At 43.3% G+C, this 12,891-nt stretch overlaps 2 protein-coding genes across 3 annotated transcripts; both read left to right on the forward strand.

Annotated features, from left to right (window-relative positions):
* Positions 1 to 5,071: 5,071 nt before the first annotated feature.
* Positions 5,072 to 5,389, forward strand: RB195_018261 (uncharacterized protein; the record flags this gene model as incomplete). Of its 2 annotated transcripts, none has more annotated exons than XM_064185611.1 (1): positions 5,072 to 5,389. In XM_064185611.1, one exon carries the CDS (start codon positions 5,072 to 5,074, stop codon positions 5,387 to 5,389), a length of 318 nt encoding a protein of 105 aa, XP_064041492.1. The 2 variants fall into 2 exon arrangements, with proteins under 2 accessions (XP_064041492.1, XP_064041493.1); XM_064185612.1 differs by having other exon boundaries at positions 5,081 to 5,389.
* Positions 5,390 to 5,927: 538 nt separating this feature from the next.
* Positions 5,928 to 6,503, forward strand: RB195_018262 (uncharacterized protein; the record flags this gene model as incomplete). The annotated part of the gene is made up of 1 exon (XM_064185613.1): positions 5,928 to 6,503. One exon carries the CDS (start codon positions 5,928 to 5,930, stop codon positions 6,501 to 6,503), a length of 576 nt encoding a protein of 191 aa, XP_064041494.1.
* Between the last annotated feature and the right edge of the window lie 6,388 nt (positions 6,504 to 12,891).

A 12,891-nucleotide genomic window follows, 5' to 3' on the forward strand; every position in this document is an offset into this window, starting at 1 on the left:
TAACGAAGGAAATGCGCATAACGAAATCCACAATCCCTCCACCCCGCCGCACATAAGATCCCATGTTTTCCTCATAGCTCAAATGCCTTTTGTATATGTGATACTTCCACAACAATTCGGTCGCATTATACAGGTGATGCGCGTTGCAGTGGTCCTCAAACGCACAGTAGACTTTCACATAAGAAAGAAGGAATGGAAACGGGAAAGAATGATCACGAAACAGACGTTATTTCACGAAGAAAAGAAAATTGCTTCTGAAGAATTCTATTGCAAGCACCGATTTAAAAGGAAACTTTTTAGTGTTAGGAAGAAACACTCTGAACAGGTCAAGGCTTTTTCCTATATCTTTTTTGCTTGACGATGTGATCCAGCGGAGAATCAAGTTTCCAGTGTATGCATTGCCCAGCAAAAACTTGAAGAAAATTTTCCACTGGAACTTTGGCTGGTTAGCTGAGGTGCTAAATCACTGATGCAACAGATATCTTTTGCCGAGTTTTTTTTTTGCGCGGTTACGATATTTGCACTATGAACTTTATTTGTGCTGTAATTCTACGCATAAAATTCCCGCAGCCGATCAAAATCGCAGATGAAATCTGTGTTATATCTGTGGTCACGGGAAGTTAGTCCAACATGGCTAAGGCTGGACGGGAATTTCTGCAGAGAAAGATCAGCGGCAATCCTAGCTGCAGCTCAAGCAAATCGATAAAAAATTTTTGTAGGTTTCAACTTGTAAGTGGATTAGTAAGCACTGGTGAACTCCACAAATTATTTGCGAAGATCCAGAGAGAAATTCCTGCATAGCGTATCACCATGTAGAGTCAGCAATCACTGCGTACCGGCCCTTGCCAGGCGCTGGTGACAGCGTCACAGCTTCTTATCAAAACATCGAAGCTGGTGAACAGGTCAGCACTGTTCCGCAAACACAGAACCTAGACATAATGACTGTCTGTTCTATGTATTTGCACTACATACAACGTAAATAATAGGGCGTTTTAAACAGGCTTCTCACCGTTTTCTGAAGTTGCAGATAGGAAAGTCGAGAAGTAGAAGAAACATACAACTGAAGGTTTTGTATGATGCAACCAGATGCTGCGATCGATTAATCTGCTTTTTTACGTATAGCTCTTTAAATAAACGCAGTATGTCACGAAGTTGACGTGACATGAAAACCCAGGGGAGGATGCAGAGTTCGGGTTGTAGATTACGGAAACGAACGTGGTTCTCATCCTACCCTTCTCACCGTAAAAAAGGTGTTCTCTCGTACAGAAATAGTAGCAACACGCCAACTCTGGCGCCGCGTCCACGAGCGAGCGGTAGAAGTTTAATGAGGTCTCTTTTCCAGTATAGTCAGGTAAAACCACCGAACCACAGGCTGTTGAGGGGACTGGGGCGTGTACCAAGATGTGTGTTCTAACGTATCGAGCCAAGGTTCCCACGCCGTTTTTATGGACGACCGGGGGAAATGTGAGGGGACACGCCCGTAACCTACAACCCGAACTTGACGTTTTTCCTGGGATTTCAGTACCAAGTCAATTTCAGGACACGCTACCTTTGATAAGCAGAAATTTTAATTTCTGCCTTTCCTTTCCTACGCTTCATCCACAGATATTTTTCCAACCAAGAACACTATTTCTGGCATAGACGGGTGAAGTTTCACCGACGGATTCGGGAGAAACTCACCGAATCCAGAGATAATTGACAAGCGAACTCCTATGTGAACGAAAACAACAAATAGACGAAATTTAGCGGGAGAATAACCAAGAAATGCTAGGAAACAAGCGTGCAGACCACCACTGAATGTCGTTACATACTCGCTCCACTAACCTTGTTCTAGACAGTGTATCCGTAGTCCGCTAACAAAGGCGGATTCACTATTTCACATCTTTCAAAGTATATCCATTTCCTTCCACAAAGTACATTAAATCTGAGAAATCTGTGAGACCTTATTTTTGCGAAACCAAACCTACCACCGCATCCTTTATCAACCAATTCGGCTTTCCCTGTTCATCTGACTCGCAATGAAGAAAAACTATTCTGAAGGATGTTTATCCAACAATTTTGATTACTATGGACATCGAAATGAGGAATCCACAAACCACTACGAACACATAGCAATGAATGCGTGGGAAACGAGATGAAAAAAAAAAGATGAAAAACACAGTAGAAAATTATTTCAGGGGAAAATAATAGCATTGTTGTTATATTAGTAGTTAGCAGTTTCGTCATATTAGTACTACATAAGTTTTAATAGAGTAGATTTTATGTGCTGGATGCAGTGTAGAAGTTAAGAGTAAGGGATAAAGTGTGTGGGGTTAATCGACCCGCCTGGCATGCAACACCACATTCATTTCAATTCAGAATCGTTCGAGGTTCACGAAAGCGTATCTGGCCTATAAAGTAACTTGCGGGGCTAGCCGGTGGGTTAGGTCGGTGTTTTTATCAGCGCAGAAACGTCTGGTGAAAAGCTTGGTGAGCACCAAGGCGGATTCGAACCTCAGAACAATCGTGCAGACACATCGGACTTTTACCAACCTTCAACGCACCGATGATATGATATGATCGGTGGTAAGTAGAATTAGCCATTTAGAAGGTAACAGCAGTGGATCTCATTAGGATACACTCCATCGCTGATGTTGATGGCAAGGCTTGTTTGGAAATCCACGGGAACTCCTTTAACAGGACGGATTTTCTGATGCAGTGGTAAATGAAATTTGCTTCTGAGAAAGTTAAGAGAAACATAAATTAGCAAGTGTTGGAAAGTGCAGTCCAAGAAAAATGAATAAGAGAAATTGGAATACTTTCACTTATTAGAAAATAAATCAAAGATTATTTATTTATGAGAACAAAGACTGCGATGTTATCCGTTCACCTCAGGAAAAGCGCCAATCATGTAAAGTGAAACTTTCGGCAAGCGTTATTGCATTGTTTCAGAAAGTTTCGAGTTTTTTCAAAGCTTCCAAATGGTGTCAGCAAAACGTGGTTCAAGCCAATGGCGACTTTAGGGACACAAACAGTTTAAAAAATGTTAATTTTGCTCCGTGTAAGCATGAGAGATAAGTAATCATCATTTAACGTTCAACTCTGTCTTATTCTATCCGTTATTTTCGGTGTGTGGCATTTGACGAGGAATCGCATGATGTATCTCCATTGTCATAAATCCATACCCACAAACACAGCCGTACAGTCAGTGTAATGGGAAGTATAGCTGTGTCCATCAGACTTGTCTTCAAGATATGCTTGTCGAGATACCGTGTCCCTTGACCTCAGTCGACGATCACTAGCAAAAAATTGAACGGGAGTACATCATAACTTATTAGTCCATTAGTTCTACTGTATTAAAAGGTAAAATAAGAGTTCAAATGGGAGTTGAAGGGCTTGAACAAGAAGTTCAGGAACGAGCAAAAAATTTCGAAATGTTGTTAGCTGCTGCACGGCGCAATTACCGATCTGCCAGCCCCCCCCCCCAAGAATAATTTGTTGCAAAAAGTTTGGGTTTTCTTAACGGTACGCACGGAAGAAAATCAAGTATATTGCCACAGGAATGATCGAAATGGAGCAACATCAACGATTTGACATCAGTGAAGAAAAACTGGGAACATGCGAAGCAAAAGAATTGTAGAGTTGGTATTCTCGCCACAAGAACACAAGAATGACAATGAGCATTAATTCTTAAACCAGAAAGCCTGATGGCTGTGAAGAAATCGATCGACGACGGCACCGACGAAGCACAAAAGATGCTTCAGTTTTGAGAAAATGCGAAAAGAAGAATTTACGCTCTGCAGATCGTCGTCAGGGACGTCAGTGCAGAATTTGGAACCAGAGAACTCTAAGAGAACGCTACCTCAGAATCCCTTGTAAACAGCAGATAAGTATGTGACATTTCTGGATTCAAAATGATGGCATTAAGAAGATCCATGGAAACTTGGATCCATCATTCATCGAAAACTCCCAGATTTCTCTCGACGCGACGTGGAATTTCTCTCAGGAGAGAAATCAAGTTGAAGTGAAGGCCCCGTCGTCAATATAACGTTTTGCTGACGAACGTAAATGTGGTCCCTAAGTTGTACACTCCATCCCTTCCTTTGAAGACGATTTTTCTTCTAGCAAAAACCGAAGCTCTCTGCGAGCTTCACAAAGGAAATCCGAAGACATTCATCAAGTACCAGTCAACATTGGCGAAGAATGCGACTAAAAACTTGAACTAACTAAAAGATGAAAAAACGAACATTTCGTCCCAGAGGCCCTCCTTCCCAAATCTGACATACCATGTAAAGAAACATGCAACACCAGGTCTCAAAAGGATCAGAACATCTTAAGAACCTATTGTGAAAACTCATCGGCATTCTGGTTAGTTCTGCAGACGTTACCTGTCAGAGCGCAAGATTCCCAACAGAAAGAATCCACCAGGTTGTATTAATTAAAATAGATTTGCATAACCTAGGGAATACTCATCCTATCTGCAGAGGGCTTGGCATCTGCAGGTTCTTCACAGCAGTGAATCGAAACGGGGCGGAAGAACACTAGGTGAAAGCTTAGTCATGCGGTCAAGTAACCATCAAGGAGTACCCTTTCATAAATAAAGGTAATTCGTGTATCATACAAGAACATCGCGACCACAACTTTGCAATTGCAAAATAACGTCTCATTCAACGTGAGGAGAGGAGTTCAGCAGGGTGACACAATCTCACTCGAAATTTGGGGCACCAGCGCCATTTTCAAGGATGCAATACGGAAGTTGGGATGATATTACATGCGGCTGAAGCCGGAAGCCGGCAGTTGCACCACCCTTGCTCATGACTTCGTTCTCATAACATCAAGTACAAGGCAGTTTATGCTCAACGAAACAAACATATCCTACTTCCATCCGTGTGTATTCGGGCCAAGAGATAACGATATGATAATAATGTGACTCCTGTGCTGAGTAGGAAGAAACGAGCGGCTGAAGAGCAAACAAAAGGGTTGTTTTAAAGAATGTACGGCCTCTGTCACACTTTCAGCAGCACTGTTGATCCTATCGTGACTTGCATCTCACAAATGGTAGGAAAGTGCGGTCAGCGACGATTGAAGATGGATGTCAGCAATGAAATGTCTCATTTGTGAAGCTAAAGTGGATGAAGGATCAAGTGTTTGGCGTCACCAATCTGCTTGGGATGCGCCAATGTTTACTTCAATTCAGATTCACGAACACGAGTTCACCCTATTCCATGACTTGTGGAGGCTAGCCGATGCATCAACTCAGTGTTTTTATCCTCCAGGAGAAGTCGAACCAATTTATCGACCACTAAGTGATGAAAGGCTTGGTTGGCGCTGGGACGGTCTCGAGCCATTGAACGATCGTGCAGTCACAAAAGAACCTCCTTCAGACTGCACTACCTCCACTATTTGCTAATCCACTAAGCTAAATATTGGGGTGTTCGGAAAGTATGTGCCGAAAATTTCGCAGTAGCGCAGATTTTTGAGATGTTCTGGAAGTTCCCGTTCTAAATATATTACATAAGGACACTACCACTTGTATACACAACATATCTGGCTCCCTCTTCCTTGACTATTTCATCCTATAAGGGCCGAACATTCCACCCGTATTCGACACGTACTCCTTTACGAGTTCGAACCTGGCGATCCCGCTGCTAAAGCCCACCGAAACTTAAGTCATGTATTCGGCACTGAAGCCCCTTCTGAGCGGCCTGTGGGCGCCTGTTTCCAGCACTTCAAAGCCGGAAACAAGAAACTCGAAGATGAGCCTCGCTCTGGTCGACCGACTGCAATGTCGTTCGACGAACTGAAGAATATGGCGGAGCAGCATCCATATGGAGGTGTGCGGTATTTTGCTGCCAGTCTTGGCTGTTCGCTGTCCACCGTGAGCAATGGACTGCGATCTCCCGGAATGCTGAAAAAGCTCGGTCAGTGGCTCCCATATACATTGAGCGATGGCAACCGCCAAAGACGCCTGGATATCTGCACTCTCCAGAAGCCGCAGATCCGACTGGCTGGACACCATTGTCACTGGAGATGAAAAGTGGGTCCTCTACGTCAACCACACCCACAAGCGTGCGTGGTGCGCTAGAGATGAAATGCCGGATCCTTTCGTGAAAGGTGAGATTCATGAGAAGAAGGTCATGCTGAGCGTCTGGTGGGGAGTTCACTACCGTTTCGAACTGCTGCCGGACAACACGACAGTTAACGCCAAGGTCTACTGCGCTCAACTGCAAAGACTGGCCGACAAGATCCGCAAGGAGCACTCGATGCTCGACAACGTTCGCCTGCTGCACGATAACGCGGCCCTCACATCGCGAAGAAGACTTCCCAGAAAATTCTGGAGTTCGGATGGGAACCACCGTACAGCCCGGACCTGGCCCCGAGCGAATACCACCTCTTCCGATCGCTTCAGCATCACCTGGAAGAGAAGCGCTGCGATGATCGTGACCACCTCGAAAATGACCTTCGGGCTTTCTTCGCCTCCAAGTCGCCGGAGGTCTACGCCAGAGGAATCTTTGATCTTGTGAGACGTTGGCAGAAGGTTGTCGATGTTGATGGAGATTATTTCGTCGAACAATAAAATGTTGCTAAAAAGTTGTGTTGTTTTGGAATTTTGTCGTATTTCGGCAGACATTTTCCGAACACCCTAATAAAATTAAATGCATCGGACACCTGGTGTGTTCCAGCGATAACCGCAAATGACAGGGACCGAATATAGAGAATACACAAGTAAACTGACCCTTAAGCTAGATTTTTTTAGAAACAAATTTATTAAAAAAGAAAAAAAGATCTTCTTGAAGTCTCTAGGACTAGGAGAATGCGCTGTAGAAATTTCGCTTATGATTGAGACAAGTGGAGGTACTGTTGGTGTTTGCCTGACCAAATCGAGGATCAATTGGAAACAACTGACTGATGATGTGGTTAAAGGTCTGACAATGATATCTGTATATTATATCTATCCATCAATATATGTCATGATATATAATAACGAGCTTAGTCCGTGTGTGTGTGTGTGTGTGTGTGTGTGTGTGTGTGTGTGTGTGTGTGTGTGTGTGTGTGTGTGTGTGTGTGTGTGTGTGTGTGTGTGTGTGTGTGTGTGTGTGTGTGTGTGTGTGTGTGTGTGTGTGTGTGTGTGTGTGTGTGTGTGTGTGTGTGTGTGTGTGTGTGTGTGTGTGTGTGTGTGTGTTTGTCTGTGTGTCACGAAATTCGAAAATGGGGGTGCGACGGGTCCACCCGGCGTCGGATTGGTACGCTGGGGTCAGATAGCTATAAAATGGGTTGCGACGGGTCCCGCGGTGTCGGATTGGCGCGCCGGCACCGCGGGACCCGTCGACCTGTAGAAAGGAGTGCGACCGGTCCAACGGCGTCGCACTAGCGCGCCGGCGCCAGATACCTGTAGAAGGGGGTGCGACGGGTCCACCAGCGCCAGATACCTATGGAAGTGGGTGCGACGGGTCCACCGGCGCCAGATACCTGTAGAAGGGGGTGGGACGGGTCCACCGGCGTCGGATTGGTGCCCCAGCGATAGATAGCTATAAAATGGGGTGAGACGGGTCCACCGGCGCCAGATACCTATAGAAGAGGGTGCGACGGGTCCACCGGCGTCGGATTGGTGCGCCGGCGCCAGATATCCATAATATGGGGTGCGACGGATCCACCGGCGTCGGTGGACCCGGTCATTGGTGCGCAATAACTCAGTGTGCATGACGTAAAAGATAAATGGTTGCAGCCGTTTTATAGCCGTGGCCACTGCGCGCTTTGCTTTTCACCTTTATGATTCCTCCGCGCGCCTATTTCCTTCTTCGTTCGCTCCAAGTTTGTAGCATGCCGTTCTCAGAAAGTGGAAACACGCATGCAAACGGCTGCTTAAATAGTAGCAAGATGTTTATGTGATCTGACGTGGAACGTTATCTTTATCAATATGATACTGTCTTTCACTTCATTTTATGCCAAATCATCATTCTCTGATAACTGTTTATAGAAAACAGGAAGAAAACCCACACTTGATACTTTTAAATTTTGTCTATAATGTATTGGAAAGGAGTGTTTGAAGCTGAAGTTCGAATGTTCTCCAAACGTAGAACTGACGCGTTTAGATAGAAGACTATGAAATCTTTCGCTTTTAGTTATAATATAAAAAGGAAAAAAGATTGTTGGAGATAAAGAAGTCCAATTTCATAGAACTAATAACACTAATACAAATTTTCGCTGATCAGTGAAGGCAAGCGAAGCAAACACCACAGAGAGTCTGAAGTCCGGCTTTAGCCCCTTTTTTAATGCAGAGAGGTATGACACAAGTTCTGAAATGGGCTATTTAAACAGATTCGTTCGATTCCCACCTATTCAATATGTTTACCCTCTAACGTGTCTAAAATTCGTAGATGCGCTTGAGCATTGAACAAATCTGCATTTATGAGCCCGTCAGTGGATGAGTTGCCGAAATTTCACATTTTATTAACGGGATATCACAACCCTGAACTACTGTGTGTTCCTTTTACTTTCCTGTTACTTTCAAGGTTGGAATCCCATATTGTGGGGGGGGGGGGTAGGGGGAAAGGTGGCGTGCGCAGTACTTGGGTATCGCAGTGAGAAAGCGCGCGCAACTCTTCCAACAATTCCAGAAAGGAAGAGCAAGCAGTAGTGCACAGAACGACGCTTGAGAGAACACGTTCAAAACAATGGCTTACCCTCCCTTGTTTTGTGCTTGTTTTGTTGGAAGCAAGTAGACAATTTTAGATAAAGGTTCAAGACGACTGATAGTGATAATATACTACTTGTCGATCTTTTTGATTAATTTTAATTTTCTGTTTTTCCTTTTTCATAGCTTGTCGCAAAATAAAGTTTGAAGCAATCTTTTTGTATCACACGAATTCATTCCTCGATTAGAGGGAATCTGCAATGTAATTTGAAATTTGGCTGAAGGTTAAATTTTATAAATAAGACATTGTCAGGTACGTTAACTTGTAAAGTAATTTTTCAGAACCAGCAGATTAGGAATTCTTCAGTACGTTTTTGAAAACTCCCTAAATTCCAAAAAATTTCAAAAAAGAGACTTTCTACATATGCTCATTGGCAAAATATGGTGTTACGGTCCGTTGCTTGCAAGTCTCCGAGTTCTGCTAACAATCTAAGGATACAGGTCGAGTTCTGTGTACCCAAAAATAAGTCTTTTCGAAATAACCTACATACTCTAATTTCTTTTATTCCTGTTTTCTTTTAACTCCTTCACCACTCAGTGCTAACACCAGCAAAAAGTGATCAATTATAAATGTAAATTTACTAGTCAAATAGCATCTTTATAATAAAAGTACCAACAATTGTTGGAGAAAGAATATGTGCAGTACGAATGGCCAGGATTAGCCGGAAAGCTATATGCAGTTATCTCTCATAATAAAAAGATTCATTTGAATCCTACGTGAACGGTTTGGGGTAAAAAAGGAACAGTTATAATAAGAACCATATGGGGGCGAAAATATTTGAAAAAAAAAGCGTCAACAAGTAGTTGATCGATTAGCGCCAGCCGCAAGCACTTGAAGTAAACAAACGATATTGAACAGTACGAAACAGTAACTGACTACGATAACACCTGCATAAAATTTCCAACAGTGTTCCCATACAGTGGCTGGCACTACATGCCACAATTCCATGGTGGTAAAGATGCCAGGCTCTCATCATCTCAAATTCCCTATCCTCTTCGGTTCGATATTCGCGCTTTGAATTTTGTTTCGAACAACTGCCGCTTAGTAGCACACAAAGCCTAGAGGCAGCGTATCAAGAAAAAGACATGGTATGGAAACTTCAGGGAACACAAAGAGTTCGGGATGTGGATTACGGAGACGAGTGTGACCCCCGTCCAATTCCCCATAGTGAATACACCGGTGAAGGAAGCCGAGTATACAGGAGCGACGAGATTCTAACTCCCTCCTAGATAATAAAGCGGTTCCAGCGGTTTCAGGACGACTAGGGGAGTTGAGCGGGTCACGCTTGCTTCCGTGATCGCTGCCTGAACTCTACGTTCTTCCTGGCGTTTCCGTTCACGTCACTTTCGTGATACGTTGCCTTTAATCGAGTAGACAAGTCTGCTAATGACCTGCAAACAGGAAAGTGTGCACTTTGGACGCAAATTAACTAGGGAACTCCATTTTAAGATCCTCCCGAGTATTTTCTCAAGGATTAGAACTTCGGGCACATAGTGGTGGAATCTGGAAGGAAAGGAAGTCCGGAAGAGGTGTCTGTAAGTGAGGAGCCTAGGGAGGATCCACTGTACTTACTGGCGAATGGTTACCCTTCTTGAAAAAAAATAAAAGAGAAGTAGAAATAAGGGAATGTAGCCAAGAATGACGAGGACTATTTAATTATTTAATTTGCTGGTAAACAAACTGTACAAAGCAGTTTATAAAGTAAGTGTGGACGAAATGTCAATTGAAAAGTCTACATATTTTGTAGACAACGATTATTTGCGTTATACAATACGCATACGTACCTTAAACATTTCTCAAAACAATATCTACCAATGTGGATGAAAAAGCAGATTTTTCAGACGTTTTCCAACATTTTTTGACTAATTAACAATAATGATGAGAACTTATTGGCACCCTGTATTTCTTTCTTGAACAAAGCTTAAGCACTAAACAAGAAATGTTCCTTAAGCAGTGAGGGACGTTAATGAAAATCTATTCTGCCTTGTCATGACCACGAGCATCATGCCCATAAGTAAACTATCCTCTCCCTTCAAAAAAAAAAGAAAGAAGAAAGTAGATTGCTTTTGTGACGCTAGGTGGTCTTCCAGTCCCAGCAGATAGGGTATTTATCAGGCGATATACTCTCCTTGAAACAACAAAACTTTTCGATTTTCTACAAGCTGACAAAGCTTTCGAAAGGACGAATGACTTGGTTTGTTTTTCGAATTTTGATGAAGGCGATGATGCCGAAGCGATACGTTAGTAGAAATGGCTAGCAATGGTCTTGATGTATAGCTGTAGTAGCTTGGTGTTCAAAATGCCAGAATTTAAAGGCAGTGCCTCACGAAATTTACGCTGTTGGGATTTCTCAACGACCAATTGGGTACGGGGTACAGTATACCTGCGTGAGCGTGATCACGCTCAATTCCCTTAATAATCCAGAAGAAAGCGTGTTAAAGGGCATCTGTGCTCTTTGTCTTTCTGTGCCGCCTCACAACGATGCAACTTATTACGTCTGACGGAACACAGGCATTCGGCAACGCGTCGGCGACTGTGGGAACGGGCAGCTTTTGCTGATTATTTGAGTTGTATTACTTGGATTGGAGACGCTCTTCTGCGGCAGAATTGCCCTCGTCCTATCACGTAATTTCGTGTCTTTAACAACAGCCAGCAACAACAACAACAACAACAACAACAACAGGACGAGACAAATACTCGATGTGTTTTGAAAACATAAGAAGAAAATCACAGAAAACGTCTCAGATTATCTTCGAACATTCGATATGTTTGAACGTCTTCTGACGGATGGAAAATTGTGATGAAAGAACCACAAAAAGTTGTAAAAACTTCAGTTTAGAAGTTCACAGCGCTTCTGCGGCAAACGTGGAGAAATGTCGATACCATCGACAATCACCTAAGGGTTTTGTGGTCAAGGCATCGATATCCACAGCCAGCGTCCTCGAATATCCCCGTACCAACGTTTAGTCCCAGTTTAACCACTCCGGAACTTTAATTAGTAGATTTGCAGTGAAAATGCAAAGTCCTGATAAAATCCATCGCCGCTGGAGGCTGTCGCCTTTGGGCCAGGGATATTCTTGATCGAGAATGTCGATTATTTCTAGGAGCTAATTTCCGTCCAGTTAAATACCTTACAGTGGGAGAACATCTTGCTCCCGTTCAAATGTTTCAAATGTTGAAAGTGCATTTAGAGGAAACAGTAGAACATCCTAATGGATGTTTAATCACCTAAGTTCGAAGTACACAAGCTCTTCGACTGCACGTGGCAATCCGCGCCGGGTCTGATGAGTTAGCGCTTCATCTCGTAGCATGGTTTGGCGTGGGTTGAACTATTTCCACACTGACCGAATTAAAGCGTGAACAATGGTGGATGTCCATGTTAAACAGTTAGATATTTATCGCATGTTGTAAAATAAGTAGGCGCTACATATTTGGTCACGATTCTTCTAGTACTTGACAGGCAGTCTCCTGAAAATGTGAGTAGCGAGTTGACCCGAGCAATCGAAGAGAAGCGCGTTCCTTTTTCAATCTCCAGGAGATTTTGCATTTTCTATTTTTAACCTCTGTGAAATTATTTTTTTGGCCTCATGGGCGGGTGTAGCCCAGCTTATGAGAGGTTTCGCTGCGCCATCGATCAGAGGTTTGACTCCACCCCAGAACCAACCAATCCCTTCATCCCTCCGTTGCCATAAATTGGTACCAGAGTTGTCTGGGTGGATAAAAACACCGTCTTCACACATCGGCTACCCCCGCAAGTCAATTTATAGCCCAGTTACGCGCTCGTACTTTATACTTTATCCAGTCGCTTTATACTTTATCTTTATTTTCAACCTCAATGAAACGACAGCTTATACAACACTCTTCACTAACCTAAACCTAAGCTTCGAACAAAAAAGGAAAGAACTCGGGCGATGAACATAAAACTGAAGGGGCCTTTACTAAGTTACCGTAAACAATCCAGGCGAAACCTGTAGCCATATCTATTCATCTGCTTTCGTTTGTTTATATTTTAGAAGAATAATCAGTTGAAAATGACGCAATCGTTCCGTTTCAGCTGCTTTTTACCACCTCTGGGTATGTTTATACTCATTCTTGAATTTGCTATTGAGGAAAAGTATTTTCAGAAAGAGCACTTCTTAGAGGGTTTTTCTATTAAACTTGACAATGTTGGGATTTCTCCACGAATTAGTGCATAGGGAGAGGGGCGCGGTTGGCG

Source organism: Necator americanus, chromosome II (genome assembly GCF_031761385.1).
Source record: "Necator americanus strain Aroian chromosome II, whole genome shotgun sequence".
Lineage (NCBI taxonomy): Eukaryota > Metazoa > Nematoda > Chromadorea > Rhabditida > Ancylostomatidae > Necator > Necator americanus.